The sequence below is a fragment of the Agelaius tricolor genome, unplaced genomic scaffold (genome assembly GCF_023055355.1).
Source record: "Agelaius tricolor isolate 1412-34295 unplaced genomic scaffold, bAgeTri1.0.p SCAF_40, whole genome shotgun sequence".
In the NCBI taxonomy this organism is placed as follows: domain Eukaryota; kingdom Metazoa; phylum Chordata; class Aves; order Passeriformes; family Icteridae; genus Agelaius; species Agelaius tricolor.
Window position 1 is genome coordinate 2,346,086 of NW_027269300.1, and position 13,965 is coordinate 2,360,050.

Here is a 13,965-nt window from a genome sequence, read left to right on the forward strand (position 1 = left end):
CCTGGGGCAGTCGGTTCCAGGTATACTGCACTCCCCTCCATGTGACAGCAAACTGAGGCCTGCATTCTGCTGCCAGAGGAATGGAGAAAAATGCATTGGCAATGTCTATAGTGGCAAAGCACTTTGCTGCCTTGGACTCCAGCTCGTACTGGAGTTCCAGCATGTCTGGCACAGCAGCGCTCAGTGGTGGAGTCACCTCATTCAATGCACGGTAGTCCACAGTCAATCTTCATTCTCCTTCAGATTTTCGCACAGGCCAAATGGGGCTGTTGAAGGGTGAGTGGGATTTGCTGACCACCCCTTGGCTCTCCAGCTCTCGGATCATCTTATGGATGGGGATCACAGCATCTCGAGTGGTTCTATACTGTCGTCAATGCACTGTGGTAGTGGCAATTGACACCCGTTGCTCTTCTCCCATCAGACATCCTACTGCAGATGGATTCTCAGACAGCCCAGGCAAGGTGTTCAATTGCTGGATGCCCTCTGTCTCTACAGCAGCTATCCCAAATGCCCACTTGAGTCCTTTTGGGTCTTTGAAATACCCACTTCGAAGGTAGTCTATGCCCAAAATACATGGGGCCTCTGGGCCAGTCACAATAGGATGTTTCTTCCACTCATTCCCAGTGAGGCTCACATCAGCTTCCACCAAAGTGAAATCCTGGGATCCCCCTGTCACACCGGCAATAGAAACAGACTCTGTCCCACATGTCTCAACGGAATTAATGTACATTGAGCACCGGTATCAACCAAAGCTTTATACTCTTGTGGTTCCGAAGTGCCAGGCCAACGAATCCACACAGACCAGAAAACACGATTTTCCCTAGCCTCTACCTGGCTAGAGGCAGGGCCCCTCTAAGCCTGGTTATCCTTCTTTCCCTGGGCATATGTCTTGGATGTTCCTTCAAGGGGATCAGACATGGCACCATCAGCATCATACCTGGTGGTTCGGCTCCGGGCAACTGGAGCTGCTTTCTTCCTGGTGGCTTCCTTCAATTCACGCACCCATCGTGCCAGAACAGCAGTAGGTTTTCCATCCCACCTCCTCATGTTTTCTCCACAGTCACGCAGGTAGAACCACAGCTCTGTTCGTGGGGTGTACCTTCTCTGGCCATCTGGGGAACATCTGCCTTGGATACCAGAACCTCTGATCTGTACTGCCGAGATTTGGAGAAGGTCTTCTTTAATCTCCTCTCTGAGCTTCTTATGATTCTCCTCTATCTTATCCTCTAAGTTCTGCAGACGTGTTTCTACCGCTGCAATTCTGGCATGTGTTGAGCTATGCACAGCATCTGCATATGCTCGGAGCTTCCTTGCCATATCCAGCACAGTCTCATTCCTCTCATCCCTCTTCATTATGGCTAGGGCAGAAGCATATTCATGTGGCCCAAGTCGCACAAGTTTCCGCCACATCACAGATGTGCATGGCACCAAGTCTGGGTTCCCAGTTGTCACATCATCTGAGAAGATAATCTCTGCCACTGCCATCTCTCTCAGGCGTTGGATCCCTTGCTCTATGGTCTTCCACTGTGTTTGTTGCATATAAAGATCATCTGCACACAGGTATCTTTGTGCAACACTTTCCAAGACTCGTGCCCAGAGGCTGTGAGGGTTTGCTCCCCTCATCATTCCTTGGTCGATGACAGGATCTTGTGATAGGGATCCCAAATGCCTCGCTTCCGTGCAATCCAGAATTGTAGCCTCGCCTGCAGCATCCCAGAGACGGACTAACCAACTAATTATGGATTCATCAGGTCGTCGGGTGTAATCCTTCCGTAAGCCATGATGGTCCTTCAGGGAAAAGGACTCAGTATTTGCATCTGGTCTTGCACCTGCTGCTTTGACTCCTGATTTTATGTCAGGAGGCATTGAGGTTCCTTCTGCTGCATCATCATCATCATCATCATCCACTGGTCGATTGGTCTTGTCCGTGCATTTCCCACTTCTAGTACTGGTAGCAAATCCATTGGTTTAGCTGCTGGCTTAGGCTCACTATCTGGTTTGGCTGCTGGCTTTGAGCCTGTGGTGTTGGCTGCAGCCTGAATGACTGGGATAGCTGCTGATTTATCTCCCTGCCCCCCTGCCTCTGTCTGCTGTCCTACAGTCTCCAACAGAGTGCGATAAGCATATGCCAGGGCCCAGCTCACTGCAATGACCTTTCTCTCCTTAGGCTCATCCTGATATTTCTCTTTCAGATATTTCCCCACCTCAGCTGGGTTCTGAATTTGTTTATGGGGAAAATCCCAGACTATAGGGTCAGAGAATTCCTTCAGGATTTGGCCCATATCTTCCCATTTCCCACACCACTCAGGATGTTCCACGCCTGGCTCTACTCCTGAGTCAGGGGTCTCATCAGCCCGTCTAGAAATCTCAGCCCTCATTCTGGAGAAGCAGCAGACTGTATAGAAGAAGGTTACCAGATTGAATACTAGAAAGATGGTTTCTTTAACATTCAGGGGAAACTGAACATCCTTCACTACTGATGCAACCGATTCATAGGAGAAGAAGGAAAGCAAAGGCTGAAAAGCCTCATTCCCTGCTGCTCCTCCTCTAACAAATTGGATGAATAACCATAGCCAGGAACCACTCATACCTGGAGCAGACCCCAACATGTTTATAAACTTCTTGCAAATCATTGCCATCAAGCCCAGCAGGATAGCTATTCTGGTCACTGCCCCTCTGCTGTAAAAACTACGTATTAGGGAAAATACTAGAACTATTTCAGGATAAGAAAATAAACCTTGGGACCACAGAGGTATTAAGATCTCGAAAAACCCTAGGAACCAGAAACACATGCAAGACTTCACCCCAACACTCATCATGAATTCAAAAAGCATGGCTATTAACTGCTTCAAACAAACAGAGAGTAATGGCAACCAAAATACACTCAAAACAGGGTTTTTCTACTCTCTCCCTCTCGCCCCACGTTGGGCACCAAGATTTTGTCGTGGTTTATGGCAAATTTGGAGGAGAATTTCCAAATTAGGGCCCCACCAGTAAGCAAACCCACATGGCCCCTTCCCCCAACCAGTTCGGGAAGGATTTCTCGGAGAGGAGTGGAAAGAACCTGTTTATTTAATAAGCACAGCACCCCCCAGCACACAAAGTGAACAATACCGGATGACACCGCTCTGAAAAAAGATGACAAATTCAGAAAGTCTCTCTTGGGGGGTGGTCACTCTCTTCTCAGTCCCTCCAGCGCTGGGGCAGCTGCTGCAGGCCACAAGGTGCAGGATCTTGGTGTTTCCCAGGTCCCAGTCCGGAGCAGGTTCAAAATGATCAGAAAAAGGAAAGGAGAAACAGTCCAGGAAGAAATTGGACAGTTTAGCTAAACTAGCTAATGAGCAAAGCAAGCAGAAGCGAAGCAAGCAAGAGTGAGAGAGAGCAAAGTGAAAAGCAAAAGCAGAAACAGCAAAAGCTGCAGTCTCTGTGTCCCACCAGGCTGATAAGAAAACCAAAACAAAACTTTCCCTCTTCAGAGCCGGTCTTAAAGGTACAGAACATAATATCCAACATTAACAGAACACATGAATGGGGACACAAGCATCATAACGTCACCCTGGGACAGGCACCAAGTGCCACGCTCTGCCCTCGAGAGCACCTGCAGAAGAGAAGCCTCGGCAAGGCCACGGGTCACCAAGTCCCGTGGCCTGGCCTCGAGCTCAGCTGCAGGAATAACGCCTGGGAAAGGCTGTGGGTCAGACAGGAACGAGTGCGCTGTGCGGGGGCTCCTGACGGCACCGCTCTGTCCCGTTCTGCCCCGTTGCTTGTTCCCAGCAGCCGGGCAAGCTTCTATTTCCCACGTGTCACAAAGGGGCCTTGGTCACCGGGTTCCGTTCCATGGCACGGTGACCGTGCTGCACCGTGTCAGAAAGGCCCCTGCACACACTGCCTTCTGCCCTGGGGCCACCCCCAGCCCAACCAAAGTGGCCCAGCTTGGAAGGAATCTCTCACCCCAAGTGTCTAAGACAGCCCAACAGGGTCTTTAGGAACAGCTCAAACCATCAGCAAACGCTGCCCGGCTCTGCGGGCTCAGGGCAGCAGAAGGAGCCCCAGGGCTGCCGATGCAGCCGCACTGGGAAGGGCTCAGGACTTTCCACAGAAGCTGGCACGGCCTCCTTGGGACACGTCCCAGCTGGTGTCCATCCTAAACCCACGGCTGTGACATGGACAGGGAACATGTGGGCCAGGACACGAATGCTGCTCTGACCCCTGGGGCCCGGGCAGCGCTGACATCAGCAGCTGTGGCAGAGTCCCTGCCCAAGCAGAGCTGCCACCCCCTGAGCCCTGGCAGTGCTGGTGCCCATCTCCTGCCCCAGAGACCTGTGCCCCCGGGGGGCTTCTGTGCCACAGGGAGCCAAAGCCCACGTGCATTGGGGGCTGTGCTCCTTCCTGCAGGGGCTGTTGGCAGCAGCACCTGGAGCAACTGCTGGCAACACTTTGTCTCTGTCAGAACTTCTCACTCCCTGCTGAAATTATTTTCTCATTGAAGTAATTTCCTTCAGTACAAAAACACCTTAGTGAAGGCACGAAAGAATCGGGGGTTTAAGACTCCTCAATTCAGAAAAGCTTTACTTCCCATTGCTCAACTCAAGTAGTTCCAAAAATTTGCAAATATCCCAAATTCATTGGGATCACCGGGGAAGTTGAAGAGTTGGAATTTTGCTTCCCATTGTTATAAATGATCAAATCGTGGGCCAAAATTATCAAAAATTTTGCAAAGATTTATTCATTTGTCTGCAAGACCGAATTCCGGTGTTCGAAACCACCACAGCCAAAGAGACAGCGTCGAGCCCGTGTTTGGCGCTGGGTGAACCTGGACCTGACCCCTCGAGTGTCAGAGTCTCCCCCATTCACGCACGCTGCTTCTTGCAGCGAGGTTTTATACTTTTTATTCTGCCCAAGGCAAAGATGACCAAATTTCCTTTGTAACTCTTCACACACATCGCTGTTCCTTTCCATGTGCAGAGTTGGACAAAAGCCGGGTCCAGGTGTGCCATTGGTGTCAATCGGCTCCGGGGAAGCCGTGTATGCAGATGTATCAGTTTGGCCCTGCTGACTGTCTTGAGAGATGCAATTGGCAAGGCAATAATCGCTCTTGGGTGGCTCCCGAGGACTCGGGAAACCAGTGATCATCGCCCTGGACGCTTCTATTCTTACATTAAGGCGTCGATCGTTATCTTAACGTGTGTCTGGGAGCTTGTTGAATCTAAACAGACAGCTGCTCCCGGCCGGGATGGTCAGACACATAGATTTGGGATTTTACAATATTTTATACCATACATTAATAGCATGAATTATCCCTATCAGATATTACAACTGCATTTACATCTTCAGCACTGCTTTCTAAAAAAAAAAAAAAAAAAAAGGAAGGGGAAGAAAACTGTACAGCTCATGGTATTTTACAGTGTCTAAAACCTGCCAAGGATCTTCGAGGTGAGATCCTTTTGGAATTAATGGGATGGAGAAGTAGTACAAAGGGGAGCATAAAAATAGAGTAAAACATCTTGGTTTGTTTCTTTCTATTTTCATTTCATTTCCTAAAAACTGTTTCTGTTCTTCCAGAATCTTGTCCACAGTCCTGTTTGCTCTTTCCAAGAGCCTTTCCTGGAGAACCAGGTGCAGCTTCTGTCACAAGATGTGCCACCAACTGCAGCTTCTCTTGGCTTTCCACACCGTGCGTGCAGCACAACTCTTGCAGCAAAGCAGGACAAATGTTTGAAGAACTTTACAGCTTGTTCTTTCTTTTCCTTGTGGGCTGGACACTTGTGCCATTGGTGAGGTTTTCATTGTTACTGTTCTACACCAAGAAAACATGATGGGCTCCCAGGAATTGTTAGGGAATGCAAGCCTGACTGAATGCAGAGAAAGAATCTCCAGAGCCTGCAGCCAGAAAGGGAGAGCTGTGTGATAATCATTCCAACATCCCCATGGACATCTTGAAAGTGATGTAGGACATGAAAATGGGCAGACAGAGGGAGTTTGTTTCAGTGTTCAGTTCAGATGCTTCTACATCTCCTGCATTGATATAAATCAAGAGTACAGTCAGTTCATGAAAAGCAATTCCAGAGGCAATTTCTGTGATGGCCTCTGTCAGTTGATTCTATTTCAGCAGCAGCAGCAGCAGGGCTGTGTTTGAACCCTGCAAATGTGGCCTGTGTGGCTGCTTTGATTCTCTTTGACTTTGTGCTCAGGGACTTGAGAGCATTTCAAGATCTGCTAATCATGATGCCTGTGACCAAAAGCCTGAGTTCACCAATTCCCGGTCATGGGCTATGTACAAATCACCAACAGGATGGGACTGCTGAGCAACGTGTCTCGAGCTGTTCATTTTCCAGCATCAGTCTCATTACATGGTTATGACAATGGGAAAATGCCAGCAGCTCGTGTCCTCGGCAGCAGACAAAGAACTCAATGTTACAACTTACTTTAAAAGTTTTTTTATTAATCCCACAAAGCAAAAGCATATTGATGGTAGTTCCATCCAACCACTATAAGCACAGGTACCTTTGGTTAAAACAGTGCTTGCTTATTTTGAGTACAATGCCTGCTTGCAAGCCTTAAAACACAATGCACAGAGCTCAAGCTTAGAACTTCCTAATATCTCACTAGATATACTCTTGTGTAGCTTAGGGAGTTATTCTACCAAGTGTTAATACAAAAACTATTTTTCTATTTGTCCTTACTTTCTACTTCTAATATAACTTTTCTGCTGACAAATCTTATGTCTACCACTTAGCTCTCATCACAGTTCTGCTGTCTCTAAAGTCTGCCTTTTGCAGCTTTCCCAAAGCCCTCTGATTTAAATGATTCCTAAATTCACTGTCACAAAAGCACTCTGGGTAGCACTGATAAAAAAAGGCAATTGCAGTTTTACAGATAAATTTCAAGTGGCAAGCAGAAGAGTGGCAAGAGCAGCCATGATCTCCAATTCCCAAGGCAAAGGCAGCAGCAGCCTCCTGCTGTCACCTCAGGGTGAGTAAAACAGTGCTGGAAACAGCGCTGGAACCCGATCCTTTCTTTCTCTGAGGGCTGGCTCAGGGCAGCACAGGCAGGCCCTGAGGAGTCAGGGCTGTGTGTGGGTGACTGCTGCTCTAGTCCAGAATTGAGCTGGAAAAAGCCCTTGGGAGCCGAGGCAGGAGCGGGTGGGAAGGGGCCGGCGCTGCTGCTGCTCCTGGCCGGGAGCCCCGGCTGGGCCGGGCCGGCGCCCCCTGCGCTGCGGCTGCTGCTGCTGCCAGAGCCGGGCGGGACTCGGGGACAGGGAACGGACACGGGGGGACAGCAAAGGCCTGGCGGCTGCAGGGATGGTGGCGCTCGGGCCAGCGCCAGCACAGAGCTTCAGCCTGCAGTTAACCCCGAGGGAAACGCTGGGGAAAGGCTCCATTTCAGCCTTTCTGCACTCGTGGCTGTGAAGGGACCGAAATAAAAGGAGAACAAGCAGGGCCCAACCCCTTCTCCTTTGGGAGGAGCCCCAGGCCTGGGGCTGTGAGGGGCCATGAGGGTTATAATTTGTGGTGAGGAGCCAATCACCGACAAGTGAGTCCAAATGAAATGTAAATTATTAATTGACAGAGCAAATAATAATACGCAAATTACTGGGCTGGGTCCAGCCGGGGAGTCTCCGCTCCACCAACGGCTCACACCCACCCGGCTGTTCAGGCCTCTCTTTTATCTATCGTGGTTGTGTATTTTCTGGTGTTTTCTGCGTCTGCGCCGATAGTTGCTAGGGGGTCTTTTTCTGCCTTTTGGTGGTCATTTGGAGGAAGGCTCCCGTCCTGTCTCTCAGAGTTTTGATGACCCTGCAATAGCCTTTACCATATATAGGTGTGTGGCTGCATATAGTTACATATTGCATATTCAGCTTTTCAACATATTAGCTTGTGACATATTGCGGTTTAAGCCTTATGACATTTTGCAACATATTAGCCCGTTATATTTATCTTGTGGTTTTTCATCGGCTTTTCCTTTTGATGAACAAACTTGAGAAATTAACCTATTACAGGGAGGAGCCCCGGGCCTGGGGCTGTGAGGGGCCGTGAGGGGCCGTGAGGGGCCATGAAGGGCCGTTGGGGACCTTGAGGTAAAGAAGGGTCTCTGAGAGGCTGTGGGAGGCCAGGCACCTCATGGAACCCAGGGTCACTTATGACACTGTGGAACCAAGGAGACTTGTTGGCAGTATGGAAACTTACGGAGTTTCCATACTGCAAACAAAAGTCCATAATGACATTCTGGGGCCTCATGGAACCATGGAGACCATTAGGACACTTCAGGACCCACTGGAACCAAGGGGCCATTGTGACACTGCAAGGCCTCGTTTAACCAAGGGCTCATTGTAGCACGGCAGGGCCTCATGGAATCAAGGGGATCATAGTGGGGCTCCATGAGACCATGGGGACATTCTTACTCTTTGGAACCAAGGAGACCATTGTGACACTACAGGGCTGCATGGAACTGTGAACTGATGTGACAGTGAGGGGCCCAATGGAATCAAGAGGCCATTCCGTATTTCAGGGCTTCATGGACCCAAGGTGCCCTTGTGACACTGCAGGGCCTCATGGAATCCTGGAGACCATTATGGCACTTTGAGTGTTGTTGAATCAAGGGGCTCTGCAGGGCCTTGTGGAACCAAGGAGCTCTTTGTGACACTGCAGGGACTTGTGAAAGCAATGAGAAAAATCTGGCACCCTGAGTCTCCATGGCACCAAGGGGCCACTGTGCCACAGCCATGCCCTGAGGAACCAAGGCTCCATTGCGATCCTGGGGAGCCCAATAGAACCAAGGGACCATTGTGCCATTGCGCTGTTCCACGGAACCAAGGAAACCATTTTGACACTGCAAGGCCTCATGGAATCAAGGGGACATTGTGCCATTGGGGACCCAAAAGACCACTGTGATATCACTGGACTTATGGAAACAAAGATCTGTTTTGATACTATGGGACCTCATGGAACCTAGGGGCAATTGTGATGCTGCAGGGCCCCAAAGATCCAAGAACATGGAAAAGTTCTGGTTGGCTTGGCCTGACTGGTCCCGCTGACCTTGGCATGTTGAGGGTTGCTTCTCATCTGCCCCTAAAACCCTGGACTTCTGTGCTTTCCTTCCTGTGGGAAAGAACTCTCCTCCTCCAGGGGTTCATGGCTGAAATTGGGATTCTACATCCAAATTCAATTATATCGAAGGATGATTCCTGTATGAAACCTGCCAGGACAGACAGCTTTGGGTGGCCTTGGCATCTTGGAGGCCACCTCTCATCTGCCTTCAAAACACAGGGGGGCCAAGCTTTTCTTTCCAGGGAAAAATCATCTTTCAGGTGTCCATAGCCAGAATCTGGAATCTGCCTCCAAAATTTCTTATATCCAAGGATAGCTCCCAGACAAAAGCTGCCAGGACTGTCTAGGTTCCCTTGGCTTCCTGAGGGCCAGCACTCATCTGCCTGTGAAACACTGGGGCTCTGTACTCTCCTTCCAATGGAAAAGAACTGTCCTTCTCATCCAGGTGCCCATGGACAAAACTGGGATTTGGCCTCCCAAACTCCATCTACCCAAGAACTGCTCCCAAACAAAAGCTGCCAAGACAAACAGGTCTGGCTGGCCTTGGCCTCCTTGGAGCTGCTGCTAACCCGCCTTTGCAACACTGGGGCTCTGCCCTTTCCTTCCTGTGGAGAAGAACTGTCATTCTGGACCAGGCACTCATGGCTGAAATGGAATTCCACCTCTAAAACTACCCAAATATCCAAGGGTTGCTTTCAGACAAAAGCTGCAAGGACAGACAGGTCTGGCTTGCCTTGGCCTTGGGTGACTGCCTCTGATCTGCCTTCAAACCCCTGGGGCTCTGTGGTTTCCTTCCTGTAGAAAAGAACCGTCCTTCTTGTCCAGGCAGCCATGGCCTCAAGCACATGAGCACTTTACAGGGACAGAGGAGCTCTGGGCTCAGTGGGGTGGAGACTGAGGAGAACAGAGGAGAGCCCTGGGAGGGACTGAAGGGTAGATCATTTTACCATGGTAGAGAACAGCCAGAGAAAGAAAAAAATCAAAGCTATGGGAACCTGGGGAAGACAAGTTTAGGAAAAAAGAGAAAGGAATTTCCCTCACAGGGGAGGGCTGTGGTGCAACACATCCCCCAGAAGAAGTCTGGGTCAGCCCAAGGCTTTGTGTGGGCAGGCAGAGGCAGGCAGGAGGCAGAGCTGTCAGCAAAGGAAGGGCCCAGCCAGGTGGGGCAGCCGGGGGATGCCGACAGCCTGCAGGGACAGAGGCGCAGGGCAGGGACACCGTAGGACATCCTGGGCTGCACAGGGCACAGGCATGGGCAGCAGCTGCAAGACAGCCCTGCCAGAGCCAACTTGGGCAGCACTTTGGCCATGGCTGCTGGGCCTGGGCCTGAGGCAGGAGCAGGAGACAAGTGACCCTTGCAGGCCTGGGGCCTCATGGCCTCCTTGTCCCTGCTCAGCAGCCTGGCAGGGGCTGCCCCACGGTCCTGCCCTTGGCATTGCACATCCCCACATGCCAGTGCCCATCCCGGCAAGAGCCCTGAGCAAGGAGGGAGGGACAGCATCTGCCTGGCCAGGCCCTGGGGCTCAGGCCTTGGCCCTTGGCATTCCTCAAACACATCCAGCTCTGCTCAGCACCAGAGACACCTTGGCCTTGTTTGTCCCCAGCTGTCATCACTGCCTCCAGTGCTCTGCTCTAACTGGAACCTGGGGGCACTTTCTCAGTCATGTTCCTCAGTGGAACCCATTAAAACTTCAAGAAACTTCAGGGTTTCAATTTAATTTTGAGTTGTTGAGAAGTTTTCTGGACACTCTCTCAGGGACTGAGTCTGATGTAAACAACCCCAAATCCCCGAGAGGCTCATTAAAGTCCTTGTGCTGTGTCTGTGCTGCTGAGCTTTAAAGGAACAGCTCTTCCCAGGGCAAGCTCCTCTCCCAGCCCAGCAGGGCTGAGGGCTCTGCAGGCACTGAGGGGACAGGAGGCAGGCAGAGACAGGCTGAAGGCAATCAGGATTGGGAAGACATTGAGCTGAGACTTCACCTGGGGAAAGATCTTCACAGCCCTGTGCATGGTGAGTGTGTGGGTGCAGGGCAATGTCCCCTGTGCTCCTGGTGGGATCTCCTGAAGCCAGCACACCCCAGAGCCTGGGGGATGTGTCAGGAGGACTCTCCCAGTTTCTCTGTGGCACAGGAGCAGGAGGAGGAGCAGGAGGAGGAGCAGGAGCAGGAGGAGGAGGAGGAGGAGGAGGATGTGCTGCAGAGCGGGGCTGCCCTGGGCACCGTTAGAGGGACAGGGCAGGACGGCTCCTGCTGCCAGGGACGGCTGCAGGGGCTGAAGCTGGGGCTGCAGCCAGGGCTGCCCAGGGCTGTCCTGCAGAGCAGCTCCTGCAGCCCTCAGGGCTCTTGGCCAGCCCAGGGCATGTGCCACCTGCCAGGGGCAGCTCTCAGCCTGCCTGGCAGCTCCCCATGGACGCTGCAGGGGAGAAGTTCCAGGTGCAAGGAGCCCCCCCCATCAGGGCAGATTCCTCCTGCTCTGGAGATGGTGCTGCATGGCCAGGGCTGCTCTCAGCTTTCTCCTAAAGGGAAGGGAAAGGGGCTGTCAGCTTTGGCTGTGTCCCTGAGCCTCCTGCACTATCACCCTGGGCATCAGCAGATGGGCCTCAGATCTCCCTCAGAAAGTGCCTCCTCAGCCTCCTCTCCCTACACACAGCAGCAGCAGCACCTTGGCTTGCAGCATCTCTGTTTGTCTGGCCTGCCCTTAAGGCCCTGCTGCCAGGGAGATGCCCCTGGGCAGTGCCCTGTGCTGGGAGGGGTCTGCAGGGCAGAGCTGAGCCCCCAGGGCTGGGCTGGGCTCTGGCAGCACTGGCAGGGGCAGAGCTTGGATAGAGAGAAACAGCTCCCAGCAGGCACAACTCCAGGTAGCAGAGAGCCAGACCAACCCTTGGCATCCCTCCCTGTCCTGCTTCACAGGGAAAGAGACAAGGGTTTGGAGAAAGTTAGTTTTAAAACAGGAGCATTTCAAAAGTCCACTTTGTTTTCAAGCACATTTTAAGTCTGATTACCCTGAACTCGAGGGAGGTGTAATGATCAAAGGCCTGTGTGTGGGGACCAGCAGGTCTGACCACACTGGGGCACAGGGAACCCTGTTTTCCCTCTCTTTTCTCCCCAGTGTTCAGCCTGAGTGCAATGCTGAAGATGAATCAGTAACTCAGCCGCAAAAACACCCATTCAAAAAATTCTAGCAAAGTCCCCCCCCCCCCCCCCCCCCCCAAGAATAGAAGTAATTTTGAGGGGATTCCATGCAAAATCCATAGTACTGACTCAAAAAGTTGGACCCAGCTTGTTAATGTCCTCTTTCAGCAGTCCACAATGTCCAGAATGAACAAATGTCCAACAGCAGCTCCATCAGGCACTTCCTCCTGCTGGCATTGGCAGACACGCGGCAGCTGCAGCTCCTGCACTTCTGCCTCTTGCTGGGCATCTCCCTGGCTGCCCTCCTGGCCAACGGCCTCATCATCAGCGCCGTAGCCTGCGGCCACCACCTGCACACGCCCATGTTCTTCTTCCTGCTCAACCTGGCCCTCAGCGACCTGGGCTCCATCTGCACCACTGTCCCCAAAGCCATGCACAATTCCCTCTGGGACACCAGCACCATCTCCTACTCAGCATGTGCAGCACAGATGTTTTTCTTTATCTTCTTCATTGCAGCGGAGTATTTCCTCCTGACCGTCATGTGCTACGACCGCTACGTGTCCATCTGCAAACCCCTGCACTACGGGACCCTCCTGGGCAGCAGAGCTTGTGCCCACATGGCAGCAGCTGCCTGGGCCAGTGCCTTTCTCTATGCTCTGCTGTATACAGCCAATACATTTTCCCTGCCCCTGTGCCATGGCAATGTCCTGGGCCAGTTCTTCTGTGAAATCCCCCAGATCCTCAAGCTCTCCTGCTCCAAATCCTACCTCAGGGAACTTGGGATTATTGTGGTTGGTGCCTGTGTAGTTTCTGGCTGTTTTGTGTTCATTGTTTTCTCCTATGTGCAGATCTTCAGGGCTGTGCTGAGGATCCCCTCTGAGCAGGGACGGCACAAAGCCTTTTCCACCTGCCTCCCTCACCTGGCTGTGCTCTCCCTGTTTCTCAGCACCTCATTTTTTGCCTACCTGAAGCCCCCCTCCATCTCTTCCCCATCCCTGGATCTGGCAGTGTCAGTTCTGTACTCGGTGGTGCCCCCAGTCCTGAACCCCCTCATCTACAGCCTGAGGAATCAGGAGCTCAAGGCTGCCCTGAGGAAAATGATGACTGGATGACTTCTGAAGCAACCAATTGCCTGTTTCCTTCTGCACAGTTTTCAGAATGGAACTCATGACAGGCCCAACAGGTCTGCCCAGGTCTTTGGTCGTGTTCAATGGAGTTTTCTGTTATAAAATTATCCTCAATAAAATTTTTTAATCACCAATAAATTCACTGTCCGCCCCTTGAATTTCACCCTGAAGCTCTATAAACCAGGGTTTTGTGCTATCACTACTGTCATGGTATAGGGCAAAATTGGAGGAGAATTTCCAAATTAGGGCCCCTCCAGTAAGCAAACCCACATGGCCCCTCCCCCCAACCGGTTCGGGAAGGATTCCTCGGAGAGGAGTGGAAAGAACCTGTTTATTTAACAGGTACAGCACCCCCCAGCACACAAAGTGAACAATACCGGATGACACCGCTCTGAAAAAAGATGACAAATTCAGAAAGTCTCTTTTGGGTGGTGGTCACTCTGTTCTCAGTCCCTCCAGCGCTGGGGCAGCTGCTGCAGGCCACAAGGTGCAGGATCTTGGTGTTTCCCAGGTCCCAGTCCGGAGCAGGTTCGAAATGGTCAGAAAAAGGAAAGGAGAAACAGTCCAGGAAGAAATTGAACAGTTTAGCTAAACTAGCTAATGAGCAAAAGCAAGCAGAATCGAAGCAAGCAAGAGCGAGAGAGCAAAGTGAAAAGCAAAAGC

The 13,965-nt window shown here is 51.6% G+C and overlaps 1 protein-coding gene across 1 annotated transcript; it reads left to right on the forward strand.

Annotated features, from left to right (window-relative positions):
* Positions 1-12,369: 12,369 nt before the first annotated feature.
* Positions 12,370-13,287, forward strand: LOC139603652 (olfactory receptor 14C36-like). Its single transcript, XM_071454542.1, has one exon. The coding sequence runs from the start codon at positions 12,370-12,372 to the stop codon at positions 13,285-13,287; it is 918 nt and encodes a 305-aa protein (XP_071310643.1).
* The last annotated feature ends 678 nt before the right edge of the window (positions 13,288-13,965 follow it).

Coding starts and splice junctions, on each gene's coding strand:
- LOC139603652 (XM_071454542.1), top strand. CDS start 12,370: ATGTCCAACAGCAGCTCCATCAGGCACTTCCTCCTGCTGGCATTGGCA.